Source organism: Myotis myotis, unplaced genomic scaffold (assembly GCF_014108235.1).
Source record: "Myotis myotis isolate mMyoMyo1 unplaced genomic scaffold, mMyoMyo1.p scaffold_m19_p_8, whole genome shotgun sequence".
Taxonomy (NCBI): domain Eukaryota; kingdom Metazoa; phylum Chordata; class Mammalia; order Chiroptera; family Vespertilionidae; genus Myotis; species Myotis myotis.
In genome coordinates this window covers 32,652,594-32,671,949 of record NW_023416390.1, presented here as the reverse complement: position 1 = coordinate 32,671,949, position 19,356 = coordinate 32,652,594, and the positions used below count along the sequence as shown (strand labels likewise).

At 40.6% G+C, this 19,356-nt stretch overlaps 1 protein-coding gene across 21 annotated transcripts in view; it reads left to right on the top strand.

The window, feature by feature from the left end:
• Nucleotides 1–19,356, top strand: part of USP40 (ubiquitin specific peptidase 40) — an 81,685-nt gene that overhangs the window by 16,331 nt on the left and 45,998 nt on the right. For all 21 annotated transcript variants that reach the window (XR_004969431.1, XR_004969432.1, XR_004969433.1 and 18 more), the window contains 5 exons: nt 22–117; nt 2,089–2,196; nt 8,545–8,845; nt 12,648–12,729; nt 16,950–17,121. Coding sequence is in view for 16 of the 21 variants with exons in the window: in XM_036319937.1 (XP_036175830.1) it covers nt 22–117; nt 2,089–2,196; nt 8,545–8,845; nt 12,648–12,729; nt 16,950–17,121 (759 nt within the window). In the remaining 5 variants the exon portion in view is untranslated. The remainder of the gene's footprint in view (nt 1–21; nt 118–2,088; nt 2,197–8,544; nt 8,846–12,647; nt 12,730–16,949; nt 17,122–19,356) is intronic.

Genomic DNA, 19,356 nt, shown 5'->3' with positions numbered 1-19,356 from the left:
TTTTATTGTTTTCTTTTCTAGGAGGAAAAAAGTAAACCAGATGTGAATTTGAAAGATCTTCAGAATGAAGAAGAGATTGATGATCCACTGATGATTCTAAAAACAATCTTATCACAGGTAGAGTGTGTGCTTATATTTGTGTGTATCTGTATTAGATATATGTAAATGAGGTTGATTAGGTAGATTTGATACTATTTTTTTCCTTTGGACATTATATCTCTTTTTGAACTTTTATTTTTATTGGAAACTTTCTGCTTTTAAAAGAAATACATATCCATAGTAGAAAACTTGAGAGAGAAAAAACACCTAGAAAAAATATAAAAAAATAATAAGTGTAAATAAACCAAATGCTCAGTCATTGTTAACACTTTGACTATATTCTTTACATTCTGTTTTCTTTGTGTTTACACACTTATCTTGGGATTGGTTTATGGGTTTCTTTGGTATTACTATTGTCATTTTAAATAGAATTGGGATTCACTTTACATACTGTTTTAGAATTTACTGTTTCCTATATTGTCTTTTAGTATTTGTAGGATCTGAAGTTATGTCTCCTTTTTCATTCCTAATATTGGTAATACCTCATACAGATGACTTTTAATGTTTGCTTAGTACCCTTGTTATGCCCAGAGTTCGGGGTCCCCAATAATCCACCACCAGGGAGCCTCTTCTGATGCAAAAGCAGAGAGTCTTTAATACAAGCTCGCTTGGTTCCCACCCCCCCCCCCCCCCCCCGCCGCCTCCATTACTGGATGCAAGAGAGAGCCCCGAGTTCCAAGATAACAAAGTTTATATAGGGCTAGTTATTTGGGTGGGCTTAGGGGGTGACGTGGGTTACAGAGATTGGTCATTTAGGTCAGGGTTTTTCATCAGGGTCTTACAGCACAAATGTCAGGAAGTGACCAGCACATTCTGAGGCTTGGGCCGTCCCCCACTATAGCCTTATCAGGACCTTAGCTGCATTCTTGGAGCTTTATTGGTCCACTCAGGTGGTGGTTGGGGGAGTTAGGTCAATACCGGCATTCTTGTGGTCACTCAGAAAAAGAGGGGGCTTGGGCTGAGGGCCCAGCCCTACAAGGCAAGATAGGGGAGAGGGAGGGGAGTATGTTTCTGCTTTGTCCTTTCACCCTGTTGTAATAAATGGTATGTCTCCTTTCATTTATTCATTCATTTGTAAACAGTTTTTTATAATTGTTTACTGAGGACTTAGGCTCAGTCCTTGATGGTCACCATATTAGTCTACTAGGGTTGTCATAACAAAATACCACAGACTGGGTGGCTTAAATCAATAGAAATTTATTTTCTCATAGTTCTGGAAGCTGGGAGTCCAAGATCAATCAAAGTTTGGTTTCTCTTGCAGCTTCTCTCCTTGTCTGTTGTAGATTCTGCCTCCTCTTTGTGTCCCATATGCTGGGGTCTTTCCCTGAATCTGCTAGGGTTCAGGAATCTGGAGAAGGGGCTGCGATATAAATTAATAAAGAGACTAGACATGAAATATAAATTTGGGAGGCATTTTGGGGGAGCCAGGGGAGGCTTAGCTTCAGTAACTAAACTCCCTGAATCTCCTCACCCAGGGCTTTTTATTCACACATTTGCCCTATAGCAAAGCGGATATACATATCAAAGGTAAGGTTTGGTAAACAATAAAGTACCATCAAGTTGGGGGAATTGCCTTCAGCTGTTCCAGCAGCAGGTAATAACATGCAGATTTTCAGCTCTGCTCAAAGAGTCCATTCAACCTTTTGAGGACTTCTCGCATTTATTACATTTATTACGACCTGCTGGACTTAGCCTCCAGCACCCATAGGCCTTTCCTGTACATGTGCATCCCTGGTGTCTCTGTGTGTGCCTAGATTTCCACGTAGGGACACCAGTCAGATTGCATTAGGACCCACCCTAATGGCCTTGTTTTAACTTCTTTAAAGGCCCTATCCAAAAATAGCCACAGTTGAAATTTTGAAGGTTAGGAATTCAACATGGAATTTTGGTGTAGGTGCAGGTCACGTTGCATCCTGTAATGGTCACTTCTTACCATTGGTAGGTAATTGGAACAGATATTCTTAAATGACTTTGTGTTTCTTTCATAAGGAGGAGAGTAATCTGATTCTTGTTGATCTTCTGGGCCAGAAATTTTTGAAAAAGATAGGAATATCTTGGAACAAGAAGTACAGAAAACAGTATGGACCACTGCGAAAGGTAATATATGACATTCTTATAGAAAGTCCTTTTTTCATGAAATCTTATTATGATCCCACAATAAGAATTATTTGAAGAAAATTTAAGTTAGGTGAAAATAAAATCAATATTTTTGTTTAATGGTTAAAATTCCATTAAGTTACTTATTATTAAGTTAAATAATTTATCATAGAAGTAAGCAAAGAAAAGGGGAGGGGGTTTCAACCACAACAGCCAAATAATGTCACAAAGTTCATACCCTAAAACTTATCATTTTACTTATAGAAGTGTCTTCAGATATTCACCCAAATTTCACTTTACCTTTCTTTTACACACACTTCTAGTAAACTTGGTGATCTGGTTTCCTAGGCTGTACAATCAGATGTAAAAACTGTACTGCCAGAAATGAGATAACTCAACAGGAAACAAGCAGAGCAACAGAACACACAGTAAATATTTGGGAGCTATTTCTTACAGAAGCAAAGAGCTTACTTCAATAAGTGTTTAAGTGCATCCTTTAATTAGATCACAGTTGATAAATAAATGTTTAATGGCCCTGAGTTCATAGAAGGTTAAAATGGTTGGATCAATGTTTCAGTATTCATTTTTAAGTATGTTAGCTATTCAGGTTTTAAAAACATATATACTAGTAAATAACCTTTATAAGTTTGAGGAAGTTAGCTTTCATTCAGACTTGATTGATAGTTTCATCTCGGGGTTGGATTTTTATCAAATGCTGTTTGTTTTTCATCTATTGATATGATCACATAGTTTTACTCTTTTATTCTGTTATCTAGAGGCCTGGTGCATGACATTTATGCATGGGGAGGGGGATCCCTCAGCCCAGCCTGCACCCTCTCCAATCCGGGAACCCTCGGGGGATTTCCGACTGCCGATCCCAGGGATCAGGCCTAAACCAGCAGTCTGACATTTCTCTCTCACAATCCGGGACTGCTGGCTCCTAACTGCTCACCTGCCTGCCTGCCTGATTGCCCCTAACTGCCCCCCCGCCAGCCTGACCACCCCTAACCACCTCTGCCTGCCGGCCTCATCGCCCCTAACTGCCCCCACTTCCAGCCTGGTCCCCCCAACTCCCCCCCCCCCCCCCCCGCCAGCCTGGTTGCCTCTTACTGCCCCACCTGCCAGCTTGGTTGCCCCCAACTGCCTCTCTCTGCCAGCCTGATCGCCCCTAACTGCCCCCTCACTGGCCTGGTCGCCCCTTATTGCCCCCCTTCCAGCCTGGTTGCCCCCAACTGCCTCCTCCCCTCCTCTCCCCCCCTGCCGGCCTTGTTGCCCCACAAAGCCTGCTATTTGGTTGTTACTGTTACTGTGACTGTGTCCTGAACAATTTGCATATTCCTCTATTATTAGTATAGATATGGTCTATTGACTGATCTTTTTAATGTTTATAAAATCTTACATTTCTGGGTTAAATCACTTGGTCATAATATATTTTTATGTGTGGCTATATTCGTTTGAGTCATATGAATTAAGGACTTTTGTGTCTATGTTTATGAGAAATACCCATCTTTAATATTATTTTTTTTGTAAAGTCTGTCAGATTTAGTATCAGGGTTATGTAGGATTTATAAAGCAAGTTGGGAAATACTCCCTTTTTTATATTCTGGAAAAGAATTTACATAAGATTGATTATTTCTAACTGTTTAGTGAAGCTATTTAGACCTGGGACTTGTTTGTAGTATGGTTTTTAAATTATATTTTTAATTTCCTTGATTGTAGTCATTTAAGTTTTCTATTTTCTCATTTGGGAAAATTATATTTTTAAAGGAATTTGTCCTTTTATCTGTGGTTTCAAATTTATTGGCATAAAATTGTTCAAAATTCTTTTTTAGTGTATTTTTTCATTCCCAATATTAATAATTTGTGTCTTCTTTTTTTTTTTTATCAGTCTTGCTAGGGGCCTATCAAATGTATTAAACTTTTTCAAAAACAAACTTTTGCCTTTGATTTTTCTCTACTGCTCATCTCTTCTGTGTTTCATTGATTTCTGCTCTTTAATTATTTCCTTTCAACTCTGCGATTTAACTCGAACATCTTTTTTATAGGTTCTTGAGTTGGTGTCTCAGTTGTTTTTAAACCTTTTAATATATGCTTTTGTGTGTGTGTGTGTGAAGAAATGTTTATTGACTTACTCAAAATAATACATAATAATGAATATTCAAAATACAAGGAAAAACCAAGATGGCAGCATAGGTAAACACTGGAAATTACTGCCTTGCACAACTACTTCAAAAATACAACTAAAAGACAAAACGGACATCATCCAGAACCACAGGCTGGTCGAGTGGAAATTCTACAACTAGAAGGAAAGAGAAAAGCACACTGAGACTCAGAGGAGGTGCAGTGTGGAAGTAAAGTGCAGAGGTACGGAGGCGCACGTGGAAAGGGCTGGCAACTGAGGACGCGGCTGTCTTTTTCAATCGGGAGGGAGACACAAGCTCCCGACTGCTCTGAACTCCAGTTCCGGGTGCGTCTCTGGGGACCCAGACTCATACGGGGAGAAACTGGACTGTCTGGCATCGGGCAGAACTTGAGAGCGGCTTTCTCTCAGAGGTGCTTGCAGTGATTACCAAGGAACAGTGAGACCTAGGGCCTCTTAGGGCAGGGCTGAGGATCAGCTATAGCTGTTTGCTCCACCCTGTTGATTCCCTGAGACCCTGTCCCACCCAAGCTGTGCGCAGAGGCTTTTGCATATGAATGCCCCGGCCCTTTGCAATCTGAAATTACCTAACAAACTGCAGCTGGGTCAGAGAGACCCAGAACATCCAAAGAAGGCCCAAGGCCCCATAGCAGCTTGCATTGCTTCACAGCTGGGCCTCATCTGGGTACCTCTAAACCCCAAACAAAGAAGAGGAATCTGCAGATCTCTCTAGCTCCTGCTGGGTAGCCTCAGGCAGAGGCTAAATTAGCACCTCCTTAGAGATCCAAGAGCAGGATACCCAGTGGTCAGAGTGGGACCATCCAGATTACAACTCCTCAGATCCATAAGGGACACACTCAGGGGGCAGACTCAGTGAGCACCAAAGCCCCACTGAAGCAAGTCTTGCCCCAGAAGGGTGTCTCCAGCACAGAAGTTCTCCCACCATAACCACAGCTGATTCTCACAGACAATTGGCCTGGAGGTCAATTCCTTTCAGTGACACAACAATCAAGGCTTAACTACAAGAAGACTGTGCACAAAGCCCACAAAGGGGTGTACCAAGAATGTCAACCTCGGTAATTCGGGAGGCTGAGCTACTGGGTCCTATAGGACACCTAGCACACAAAGCCACTCTACCAACATAAAAAATGCGGAGACAAAGAAACAGGTCACAAATGACAGAAATGGAGGAAAGCCAACTACTGGATACAGAGTTTAAAACCACGCTTATAAGGTTTTTCAAGAATTTTCTAGAAACCACCGATAAATTTATTGAGACCCTCGAGGATATGAAAAAGGACCAACTAGAAATTAAGCATACACTGACTGAAATAAAAAATATTATACAGAGACCCAACAGCAGACTAGAGGATCCCAAAATCAAGTCAAAAATTTGAAATACGAAGAAGCAAAAAACGCCCACCCCGAAAAACAAAAAAAAGAATCCAAAAATATTAAGATAGTGTAAGGAGCCTCTGAGACAGCTTCAAGCGTACTAACATCGAATTATAGGGGTGCCAGAAGAAGAGAGAGAGCAAGATATTGAAAACCTATTTGAAGAAATAATGACAGAAAACTTCCCCTACCTGGTAGAAGAAATAGACTTACAAGTCCAGGATGCTCAGAGAGCCCCAAACAAAAAGAATCCAAAGGGGACCACACCAAGACACATCATAATTAAAATGCCAAGAGGAAAAGACAAAGAATCTTAAAAGCAGCAAGAGAAAGAAAGGCAGTTACCTACAAGGGAGTACCCATACGACTGTCAGCTGATTTCTCAACAGAAACTATGCAGGCCAGAAGGGAGTGGCAAGAAATATTCAAAGTGATGAATAGCAAGAACCTACAACCAAGATTACTTTATCCAGCAAAGCTTTCATTCAAAATTGAAGGTCAGATAAAGAGCTTCACAGATAAGGAAAAGCTAAAGGAGTTCACCACCACCAAACCAGTATTATATGAAATGCTGAAACGTATTCTTTAAGAAGAGGAAGAAGAAGAAAAAGGTAAAGATAAAAATTATGAACAACAAATACATATCTATCAACAAATGAATCTAAAAATCAAGTGAATAAATAATCTGATGAACAGAATAAATGTGAATATAATAGAATCAGGGGCATAGAAAGGGAGTGGACTGACAATTCTCAGGGTGGAAAGGGTGTGGGGGGTGCCGGAAGAGACTGGACAAAAATCATACACCTATGGATGAGGACAGTGGGTGGGGAGTGAGGGTGGAGGGTGAGGTGGGAACCGGGTGGAGGAGAGCTATGGGGGGAAAAAAGAGGAACAACTGTAATAATCTGAACAATAAAGATTTAATTAAAAAAAATAAAAAAATAAAGGTAATTACGACATTTCCAAATAAAACATTTCAAAATTAAAAAAAAAAATACAATGTGATATAAATGTCACTACTGCAGTTATCATAATAATTCTTGTTTTCATTAAAGTTTGTTGATAAAACTTTTGTGAAGTCTATATTCTTGATCAGTTCTTCGGAAGAGTAAGTGATACTAATTGGGGATGGATGGAGATAATACTATGAGAACCCAGTAAGTTGGGTCTACATATCTGGCACTTAATTAGTTACTTCCTTTACATAACACAATATACAGTATAATACTCTATATAGGTACTGAGAAAGCTGAATGAATGTATAGACTCCCTAGTCATCCATCAAGTGCAGTAGGCTAAAGCCCATCTTCATTTCTGGGTTTTATTCATAAAGTAAATTGAGGTTTCTGGTGTCGGGGAATTCACCTTCCTTGAAGAACAAAGTGGTAAGTTCTTATGGAAAGTAGGCTCTGCTGCTACTGGGAGCTGACTTCAGTGAAGTTTGAATCTTTTTAAAAGAGTTAATCTCAACTATCAAGCAAAGAAAAAATTAACTTTTCAAAAAGTTCATTACTCAGAGGTTTCAAATGTTTGATATTTTATTGTACCTAAAACAAGTTAGCTACAAACCTATTTTATCAACAGTTACACGCAGTGTTAACAATATTTTGTCATATACCATATGCCCTTCTATTTGTAATAAAATAATACTTCAGATTTGAGAGTTGGCATTATCATAGATTATTTCTTTGCAAGAGAAGCTTTTCACCTTTCCATAATGATTGATGAGCTCAGTGAATGTTACATATACCTGCCAAGCGATTTCCTATATAAGATAACTTTGTACTGAGAAAAGGATATGCAAGGCAGCACAGAGATTAGGGAATGAGAGAAGAGGAGTAGGGGAGGAAGCAGTGGGATAGGCAGTGGAGAGAGAACAGTGTTCTTCCTAATCCTTTAGCTAGAACAGTGGTTCTCAACCTGTGGGTCGCGACCCCTTTGGGGATCGAACGACCCTTTCTTTCACCGGATTCGCCTAAGACCATCGGAAAACACGTATATAATTACATATTGTTTTTGTGATTGATCACTATGCTTTAATTATGTTCAATTCGTAACAATGAAAATACATCCTGCATATCAGATATTTACATTATGATTCATAACAGTAGCAAAATTACAGTTATGAAGTAGCAACAAAAATAATTTTATGGTTGGGGGTCACCACAACATGAGGAACTGTAGTAAAGGGTTGCGGCATTAGGAAGGTTGAGAACCACTGAGCTAGAAGAACCTGAGAAATGGTCTTTGGGATTATGACAAGCCTTTTTATGTTTTGATTTCCTGAGCTAGCCTAGCCTGTCAGCTTCCTGGACAGAAAACATTCAATTTAGTTAATGTGAAGCAATAATTTAGGCTTGCAATTTCTAATTTATCCCAGCAGAATTAGTCTGAGTCACTAGTCTTGAAATTATCTTCTCTGAGGCTTCACCATGTGATTGCCTTTGTTTTGTGCTTTGTTTCCGTTGCTTTAAATACTTTAAAACTGCTTGTTCTTCCTAATCTGTTTCCATAAAGTACGTTTTAAAACAGCATTATTGAGGTATAATGAAAATATTTTTTAGATTGTGGCATGACAACTTTCTTGATACATCTATTAGATTAACAGAGAGAACTTTGATTTTTATTAAATGTTTTTATTATGGCTGAAATGGCTGTTTTTTCCCTCGTAGCTGGTCAGGCCAAAAATAAAAGGGAAGTTAAAATATCTGATATCAGAAAAGAAGATGAAGGTTTTTTAAAAAATCACTTCCAATCTTAAAAAAATTTTTTTGTTAACCTAGTATTTTTGTTTGTTTGTTTCTGTCTAGTTCTTACAGCTTCATTCTCAGATCTTTCTACTCAGTTCAGATCAAAGTAAAGTCAGTCTATTGAAGAACTCTTCTCTGCAGGCTGAGTCTGATTTGCAAAGGAAGGATCAACAAATTTTCAAGACACTTACTTCAGAATCCCCAGGATTAAATGATAGAACCTCCTGTTCCCACTGGTTTGATATAAATGATTCCAAGGTCCAACCCATTGAGGAAAAGGATATTAAACAGCAATTTCAGGGCAAAGAGAGCGCCTATATGTTGTTTTACCGGAAATCCCAGTTGCAGAGACCACCTGAAGGTATGGAAAGAAAAATGTTCCTGTTTGTTTAAGTTGATGAGTTTAAAAAGATAAATATTAAATTCTATTTGTATTGTTACCCTTTTAAAAGGAGGTTTACTCTTGAAACACTTAAAAATATTTTTAAGCTAATAGTAAGAAATATATGTTGCTGAAAGAAATCCAACCATCTGTCACATTTAAGAACCTATATTTCTAATTATTTTTTTCTCTAATATGAGGCCATAGTCAGATTTTCAGAATTGGGTTTTCTTGGATCACATACTGTGAGCAGATTTGAGTGTTGTTGCCCTGTCCTCAGGTGTGACTCTGTCATCTGCCCATGTGTTGCCTTTTAGTTGTTAGTGGCTTTGGTCGCATTTTCATATATTCCCTTTTATTTTCTTTTCCTGTATCTTTCCTTCAAGGTAATATTTTCTGAGCAGTTAAAGTATCTTTGATGTACTCGTTGTTGAACCATCTAAGAGAGCTTGAACCAAGAGGTTAAACATTGAGACACACAATGATAATTTTTTTAATTTAAGGCACTAACGTATTAAATCAGTGTGTAAGACTTGATCACTTCCTAAGATCTACTCAAAAGTAAAACATCCTAACTAGAAAGCTCTTTAGATTAAAGATATGATTAGAGATGAGGATACTGTTGTTAGAAAATGAGAAAGGTGATCATTTTTTATAAAGAATAAGAACAAAGAATAAATAATTTGCATGTCAGTGAAAAGGAATTAACTTTCTGGATCTGAAACAGTTACATAACTATTCTATTGACCAGAAAGGGCTTTGTACTTTTCTAAGGGGAAAAAAGATATGATAATGATTCTCATAAATACATCGTGGAGCAGAAGTCACAGTTATAAAAACATTAACAGAAAAAGACTATCTTCAGATGGAGTGTTGTCTTTGTCACTAAAATGAAGTTTAGTACATAATTGAAATATGTACTAAATGACAGTTTTCTAATTAGCTTGGGAATTGAATAAAGGTCCAGCCAAAATTTTGATGGACTTTTCTGGGGAATGAAGGAATGGAACTTGACAAAGTGCTTCTGAAATTTACGTAGAGATAAATCAATGAAAATTGAAGAATGGACTATTGAAGGAAAATTTGCTCTCAGTAAAAACATAAAGCTATGATTATAGTAATCACTTGAATTAAATTATAGTTCTTTTAATGTTTATGCAAAAAAGTAACTTAAGATGTATAAATAGAAATATATTTCTAATCTTAAGGTAAAGACCTTTTTAAGCTTAAAAGCAAAGAAAGGAAAAAATTTAAGGAAAAGTGATATAAACCTTCAACAATATTAAGCTATGGAAAATAGAGGAAATACATTTGTCAGATATTTTGCTATCTGTAGAGTGCTTTTATATATATTCCATTGTCGTTAATAGTAAATTGGGAAAAGTATATTTATAAATAAGCAATATGCAAAATAAAGAAGTAGAAACAACCAATAAACTGCAAATAAAAAAATTACAAAAACAAGAAAGCCCACTGCATGGGAGAACATATTTGCCAATGTTATCTCCGATAAGGGTTTAATCTCCAAAATTTATAGGGAACTCATACAACTTAACAAAAGGAAGATAAACAATCCAATCAAAAAATGAGCAAAGGACTTAGACACTTTCTGAAAGAGAACATACAGAAGGCCAAGAGACATATAAAAACATGCTCAAAGTCACTAATCATCTGAGAGATGCAAATATAAACGACAATGAGGTACCATCTCACACCTGTCACAGAGTGGCTACCATCAACAAATTAACAAAGGGCAGGTGCTGGCGAGGATGCAGAGAAGGAACACTCGTGCACTGCTGGTGGGAATGCAGACTGGTGCAGCCACTGTGGAAGACAGTATGGAGTTTCCTCAAAATATTAAAAAAGAATTCCCGGTCGGCCCAGTAATCCTACTTCTGGGAATATATCCAAGAAATCAGAAACACCAATCAGAAAGGATATATGCACCTCTGTGTTCATAGCAGTACAATTTACAATAGCTAAGATTTGGAAATAGCCTAAGTGCCCATCAGCAGATGAGTGGATTCAAAAATAGTGGTACATCTATACAGTGGAATACTATGTTGCTGTAAAAAGAAGGAACTTTTACTATTTGCAACAGCATGGATGAACCTGGAGAGCATTAAGCTAAGTGAAATAAGCCAGTCAGAGAAAGATAAGTATCACATGATCTCATTAGTGGAATATAATGAACTGATGAACAAAAATAGATTCAGAGACAGAAATACCAAATGGACTGTCAGACCTTGGAGGGAAGGCAAGGAAGAGCGGGTGGGATATAAGAGATCAACCAAAGGACTTCTGTGCATGCATGTTAGCATAACCAATGGACACGGACACGGGGGCAGTGGGGGCTTGTCCTGGGGGGTGGGAGTGGCCGGGGAGGGGTCAATGGGGGAAAAGGGAGACATATGTAATACTTTAAACAATAAAAAAGAAAATAAAAAGAAAATTTTAAAAAAATCAACCTAACTCATAATAAAAAATGTGAATCCAAACAGCATTGAGTCCTGGCTGTTTTTTTTTTTAAATATATTTTATTGATTTTTTACAGAGAGGAAGGGAGAGAGAGAGTTAGAAACATCAATGAGAGAGAAACATCGATCAGCTGCCTCCTGCACATCTCCCACGGGGGACGTGCTCGCAACCCAGGCACACGCCCTTGACTGGAATCGAACCCGGGACCCCTCAGTCCGCAGGCCAATGCTCCATCCACTGAGCCAAACCGGCTTCGGCCCTGGCTGGGTTTTGCTCAATGGTTAGAGCATCAGCCTGGGAACCAAAGGTAGGGGTGTTTAGGGGAGGCAACCAATCAATGTGTCTCTCATAGATGTTTCTCTCTCTCCCCCATTCCCTCTCCATTGATTCTAGAGAGAAATCAATGGAAAAAATATCCTCAGGTGAGGTTTAAAAAACAACAACACAGCATTGAGATAACGACACTCTTCCTACCAAGTCAAATATTTCTAAGATTCTGATGCTCAACGGTTGGCATTTCCTCTGTAGCTAGTAGGCATATAAAGTAATATAGCCAATTTGGTTGTATGTGTTTAAAACCCTTAAATTAATGCTACTTCTACAAATTTGTCTTGAAATAATCAGAGCTGTGTATAACTGTTTATGTTCAAAGATGTTTGTTAACCCCATTGTTTTGTAATAATGACTAATGGAAATCACCTTAATGTCTAACAGGAAGATTGGTTAGATTAATTATGCTATTTAAAGAATGGACAACTCTGCAGTCATTTAAAGCTTTGGAAAAATACTCAGCAGTATATGCAATGAAAAAGCAAGTTACAAATTTGTTGAAAATAATTCCATTTTGTAACAAATTTAATTGCTTTAAATAAGTGTGTGTGTGTGTGTGTGTGTGTGTGTGTGTGTGTGTGTACAAGACACATTGTGTAGTATAGAAAAAAAGACCAAAAGCATATATTTTAGCGGTATCTTTTGGGAATGAGATTATAGGTAATATCAATTTTTAAATGATTTTCAGAATTTTTACAGTGACAGATTATTACAATTATTATCAAAAAGAAAATAGTTGGTGTTCATTTTAAAAGGTATATTTAAGGAGAGTTGAAAAAGTGGAATTCTTCTAACTTGACCTAAGGAACTGTGTACCTGTCATTTGTTCTAATGTTTTAATTTTTCAGATGGAAAACTGAGATCCAGAGAAAATGGTTGTTCACACAGATAAAGCTTTCTAGTTTTCCTTGCTAATTTTCAGCAACCAGTTTTCATTTAGTCAGCACAAGTTAATGAAAAATTTTGTCCACAGCTCGAGCTAATCCAAGATACAGGGTTCCATGTCATTTGCTGAATGAAATGGATGCAGCCAACATTGAACTGCAAACAAAAAGGTAACTAACTTACTTTTAGAGATTGAATGGTTTTTCTGGAGAATTAATCTAAATTAGGTCTTAAGTATTTAATAATGAAAATTAAGAAAGAAAAAAGTCATCTAGTTAATGCCAATATTTGTTTTCAGCTGAATCTGTATAGTGAGATTATCTTTGACTTTGAAATTATCCTTATCGTGTGAGAGTGAACGAAATAATGACATGTAAATGGCCATTGCTAAGTAAGAATTGAAGCCTAAGACTGCCGGGGTCCAACCCCAGCAGGTCCAGGGGTCCCCAAAGGTGTAGACGGAGTCGGCGAAGAAGGAAGGACACGGAGACAGTGTTCAGTTGCTCAGCAGCCTAGCCAGGATCTCCAGCCAAGTTCTGGTCTGGATCTCCAGCGAAGTTCTGCTGTTTATTGTCTTGTTACATCCGTATTTATCCCAGTTGATTTTAATCCTGTCAGTTTCTATTACAAAGGTTAGGGCGTTTCTTATCTCCATTCCAGGGAGTAAAGATTATGTAGCTTAAGCATGATTGTTTGTAGTGATTAACTACCCGCCTGGCACTTAGTTAAGGAGTTTCATCCCCTCCCTGACTTCAGGGAAAAATTCCTACCTGGGGAAACAACCTTTCTAGGAGAGGCATCCCCTCCCTGACTTCAGGGAAAAATTCCTACCTGGGGAAACAACCTTTCTTGGAGAGGTGACCTTGGTTAAAACACACAGCGCTAAGGGGAGCAAACATATTAAGAACAGTATGCTATATACGCCAAGTCCCTTGAAACATATGCTGTGCAGATGTTTCTTTCCTGCAGCGACTGTGTCAAGCAGCAAGGATGGACCGACTTCCGGCATAAGACTAGAGAAATCTGTGAGCACATAGTTAGCTAAATGAATTGTATCCTAGCCTGTCAGGTTATTCCCTTGGTACAAAGAGAACCTGCTGTGAAAATCACCCCTCATACTTAAGTAGTTGTGGAGAACTGGCAGAACAGAAGTGGGCAAAGGAAGGAAATGTAGATTCTACAAACTATGGGGCTTACTGTCAGTCTTGGTCAAAAACTTGTAATGGATTATTAAGTGGGTGTTTTGTGATAACTTAATGGTCTCAGCATTATTTTCTTTGGATGTCTAATCTTGGCCCCTGAAGAATTGGTTCTTTATTTGCTCTCTGACATAGTCTGTGGGGTATTGGGTTAGAGAAATGGAAGTCCCATGGTCTTTTCGTGGGCCGAGGTGGCTGCTTATGTAGCAGGGGTGTGTGTGTTCAACATTTTTTTTTTTTAAATATATTTTATTGATCCTTTACAGAGAGGAAGGGAGAGAGATAGAGAGTTAGAAACATCGATGAGAGAGAAACATCGATCAGCTGCCTCCTGCACATCTCCTACTGGGGATGTGCCCGCAACCCAGGTACATGCCCTTGACCGGAATCCAACCTGGGACCTCTCAGTCCTCAGGCCGACGCTCTATCCACTGAGCCAAACCGGCTTCAGCGTGTTCAACATTTTTATCATTGCCTTGAACCTGGGGAGAAAATAGCAGGTATATTGAATGGCAAGCCAAGATGAAAGGAAATCTCAAAAATCAAGACACTAAAAATTTAAAAACTTAAAATGAGTAAGATATCTTTTTTTTTTAATTAAATCTTTATTGTTCAGATTATTACACTTGTTCCTCTTTTTTTCCCCCATAACTCCCCTCCTCCCAGTTCCCGCCCCACTCTCCACCCTCACTCCCCACCCCCTGTCCTCATCCATAGGTACACGATTTTTGTCCAGTCTCTTCCCGCATCTCCCACACCCCTTTCCCCCCCAAGAATAGTCAGTCCATTCCCTTTCTATGTCCCTGATTCTATTATAATCACCAGTTCATTCTGTTCATCAGATTATTTATTCACTTGATTCTTAGATTCACTTGTTGATAGATGCATATTTGTTGTTCATAATTTGTATCTTTACCTTTTTCTTCCTCTTCCTCTTCTTAAAGGATACCTTTTAGCATTTCTTATAATCCTGGTTTGGTGGTGATGAACTCCTTTAGCTTTTCCTTATCTGTGAAGCTCTTTACCTGACCTTCAATTTTGAATGATAGCTTTGCTGGATAAAGTAATCTTGGTTGTAGGTTCTTGGTATTCATCACTTTGAATATTTCTTGCCACTCCCTTCTGGCCTGCAAAGTTTCTGTTGAGAAATCAGCTGACAGTCGTATTGGTATTCCCTTGTAGGTAACTGAGTATCTTTCTCTTGCTGTTTTTAAGATTCTCTCTTTGTCTTTTGCTCTTGGCATTTTAATTATGATGTGTCTTGGTGTGGTCCTCTTTGGATTCCTTTTGTTTGGGGTTCTCTGCGCTTCTTGGACCTGTAAGTCCATTTCTTTCACCAGGTGGGGGAAGTTTTCTGCCATTATTTCTTCAAATAGGTTTTCAATATCTTGCTCTCTGTCATCTTCTGGCACCCCTATAATTCTGATGTTGGTACGCTTGAAGCTGTCCCAGAGGCTCCTTACACTATCCTCGCATTTTTGGATTCTTTTTTCATTTTGCTTTTCCGGTTGGGTGTTTTTTGCTTCCTCGCAATTCAAATCATTGACTTGATTCTTGTGCTCCTCTGGTCTGTTGTCAGGAGTCTGTATAATATTCGTTATTTCAGTCCGTGTATGCTTAATTTCTAGTTGGTTCCCCAATATAACATCGAGGATCTCATTAGTTTTCTTGTAGATCTCATTAAGTTTATCGGCGGCTTCTAAACAGTTCTTGAGAGACCTTAAAAGTGTGGTTCTGAACTCTATATCTTCCATTGACAATTTTGTCCTGTTTCTTTGTCTCCGCATTTTGTTATGCTTCCTTGGTGCACCCCCTAGTGGTCTTTGTGCGCAATCTTGTAGTTAAGCCTTGATTGTTGTAGCTAATACCAGGGAGGGTTTGACCTCTAGGCCAAGTGGCTGTGAGAATCAGCTGTGTCTGCAGTGAGAGAACTTCTGTCCTCTAGGGAGGTGCTAATCTAGCCTTTGCCTGAGACTATCTGGCAAATGCCTCTGTGCAGGGCTTGGGCGGGGCGGGTCGCACAGGATCAACAGGGTGGGCCGGAGAGAGCAGTTATGGCGGCTCTCAGTCCTGTCCCCAGGGGCTCTGCCTCTCTGAGTCCCAGCACCCGCTGCAAACCTTGGAGAGAAAGCTGCACTCGCTCTGACCGAAGCCAGACAGTCCCGCTTCTCCCGTTTGAGTCTGGGTCCCTAAAGACTCGCCGGGATCTGGAGCTCAGAGTCTGCGGCTCTCTCCCGATTGAAAACGCCAACCGCGCCCTCCGCCGCCAGCCCGCTCCGCGCACTCCGCACCTCAGAATTTGACTTCAGCACTGCGCCTCCTCTGAGTGTCCGTATGCATTTCTCTTTTCTCCTAGTTGTAGGACTTCCACTCAGCCAGCGTTCCTGTGGTTCTGGGTGATGTCCGTTCCGTTTTTTAGTTTCACTTTTGAAGTAGTTGTTCAAGGCAGCAAACTCCAGCGTTAACCTATGCCACCATCTTGGTTCTTTCTCCCCAAAAGAGTAAGGTATCTTAAGGATGAAAAATAACCTGCATGAGTGGTGTGGCTTAGCAGATGGTATTAAACAAACAAACAAAAGAACACCAAGAGATTTTAGTCATGTGGTCATCAAAAAAGCTGATGCTGTCTTTGACCACATTAATAGACTGTGTCAGAAGTATCTGGACGGTGGCAAAAGTCTCCTCCACTCTCCATTGGCCCAACTGCCTGGAGTAGAGTGTTGGGCACCATGCTTCAAGGCTGCTGCTGAGGACATTGGGCCTGGCGGGAGTAGACTCAGGAGGATTATTAGTTCAACCTCAGATATTCCAAGGGAAACTCTATGGAGCTAGTGGAAGTCAGGATGAATTAAAAGTTTGTAAATCTGACACTTCACAGTTATTAGGAGCAAGTTTCTAGCATTTTGTTTATAATCTCAGGATTGGAAGAGTTTGAGTGTCAGTATTCAGAGTAACATTGTACAATGTACGTTAAAATACATTTTCCTTGGAATGCATGGTGGCAGAGCTGAAATTTTGCTATTGAGAAGCTGAAATGAGTCATTTTGGAGCATTGAAAAATGATGTTAATTATAATTAACTTAGGTGGAATGGAGAACTTATTTATATTGTAAATCAAATATTTTTGGTTTGAAATGACCCTGTTTGTTGTAAAAACATAGCATTTATGTACTTTTTATGCCTCTTTAAAGGACAGAATATGATTCTACAAACAATATCTTTGAATTGCATCTCCACCTGGGACCTCATTATCATTTCTTCAATGGAGCCCTGCACCCAGTAGTCTCTCAAACAGAAAGCGTGTGGGATTTAACCTTTGATAAAAGAAAAACTTTGGGAGATCTTCGACAATCAATATTTCAGGTAATTTAGCTGCACTTCCTCTTAATTTAGACATTAAGGTCCATCTCAAGCTGGATTTCTTTTCAAAAATCCTATTTAAGACTAGAGGCCCGGTGCACAAAAATTTGTGCACTTGGGGGGAGGGGGGTCCCTCAGCCCGGCCTGTGCCCTCTCGCAGTCTGGGACCCCTCGGGAGATAACGACCTGTTGGCTTAGGCCTGCTCCCGGGTGGCAGAAGGCAGGCCCAATCCCTAGGTTTAGCCCCTGGTCGGGCTCAGAGCAGGGCCGATTGGGGAGTTGGGGCGCCGCCCCCTGTCATACACAGAGCAGGGCGATCCGGAGGTTGTGATTCCACCCTCAGTTAGGCTCAGGGTAGGGCCAATTGGGGGGTTGGGGCACCATCCCCTGTCACACTCAAGGCAGGGTCGATGGGGAGGTTGCGGCACCACCTGCTGTCATGCACAGAGCAGGGCCAATCAGGGGGTTGGGGCATTTCCCCCTGTCACTCACAGAGCAGGGCCCATCAGGGGGGTTGGGGCTCTGTACCCTGTCACGCACAGAGCAGGGCCGATCAGGGGGTTAGGTGCCGCCACTCTCACACGCAGGGCAGGGCCGATGGGGAGGTTATGGCTCTACCCCGTCACACACAGAGCAGGGCCCGTGTGTGGGGGGGGGGTGTTTGGGGCGCCGCACCCTGTCACACACAGAGCAGGGCCGATCAGGGGGTTGGGGCGCCACACCCTGTCACACACAGAGCCGCAGGGCGATCAGGGGGTTTGGGCGCTGCCCCCTGTCACGCTGATCCCGGTACCGGGATGCCTCGCGGCTCCGCTGATCCCGATGCTGGGAGGCATATTACCCTTTTACTATATAGGGTAGAGGCCTGGTGCACGGGTGGGGGCCGGCTGGTTTGCCCTGAAGGGTGTCCTGGATCAGGGTGGGGGTCCCCACTGGGGTGCCTGGCTAGTCTGGGTGAGGAGCTGAGGGCTGTTTTCAGTCTGGGGGTGACTGAAGCTCCCAACTGCTCCTTTTTTTCTTTCTTTTTTTTTTATTCTGGACCAGCTTTAGCTTTGAGGCTTGGCTCCAGCTCTTAGGCCTCCGCTGCTGAAAGTAGGTTTCTGGCCTTTGCTTACAATGTTGCGATCCTGCTGGCTGAAGCCCGGCAGGTTTCTGGGGTTTTGTTTAGCTTCTATGTTTGTTACATAGTTGCTTGCAGCTCAGAGGCCTGCAGCGGCAGGCGGGGAATGTTGGAGTCCTCCATCACTGAAGCAAGCAAGCCTCATGTTAGTTCCAAGCTGCCTGGCTGATGGCCACCATCTTGGCTAGCAGTTAATTTGCATATTGCCCTGATTAGCCAATGGGAAGGGTAGCAGTCGTACGCCAATTACCATGTTTCTCTTTTATTAGATAGGATATGACTATTTATTTTTCAAAGCTGCTTAGGAAAATCAGCCAGTTCCATAGAGGGATGGCTCGGTGTTCTCCCCTCACTGGTCAGTCTTTTAGAGAGAGGCTTCTATGCCAGTCAAGGCATAGTCCTGCAGGAACTTTGCAGGGGCAGAATCAAACTGGCATATTTTATTTTGGGGTGAGAGTACCAAGTTGTCTCTTTTTTGAAAAATTAATGTAAAAAGTGTGTTTAGCCCTGACCGGTTTGGCTCAGTGGATAGAGCGTTGGCCTGCGGACTCAAGGGTCCCAGGTTCGATTCCGGTCAAGGTCATGTACCTTGGTTGCGGGCACATCCCCAGTGGGGTATGTGCAGGAGGCAGCTAATCAATGTTTCTCTCTCATCGATGTTTCTAACTCTCTATCCCTCTCCCTTCCTCTCTGTAAAAAAATCAATAAAATATATATATATTTTTTAAAAAGTGTGTTTAAATGTAATGAAGAGATAAAGATAAGCAAGTTGTCTAAAACTAAGAACTACTGAACAAATAAAAGCAGCTCACTTCTACCTTTCAGTACAGAATAGCATCCCATATAATAAAAGGCTAATATGCAAATTGTCCCCTTGGGAGTTGACCGCCCGCTATGATGTGCAGTGATCACCAGGGGGCGGTGCGGAATGAAGGAAGGCCCTGGCCAGCCCTGATCACTGGCCTGGCTTAGGGACCCTACCTGTGCACAAATTTTGTGCACTGGGCCTCTAGTTTATTAATAGGATTGCTAAGTGAAGGAAAATACCTACTGGTTTATAGTCAAACATTGTCGTAATCATTTTTTCCAAATAATTTATCCAGTTGTATTTTAATGAC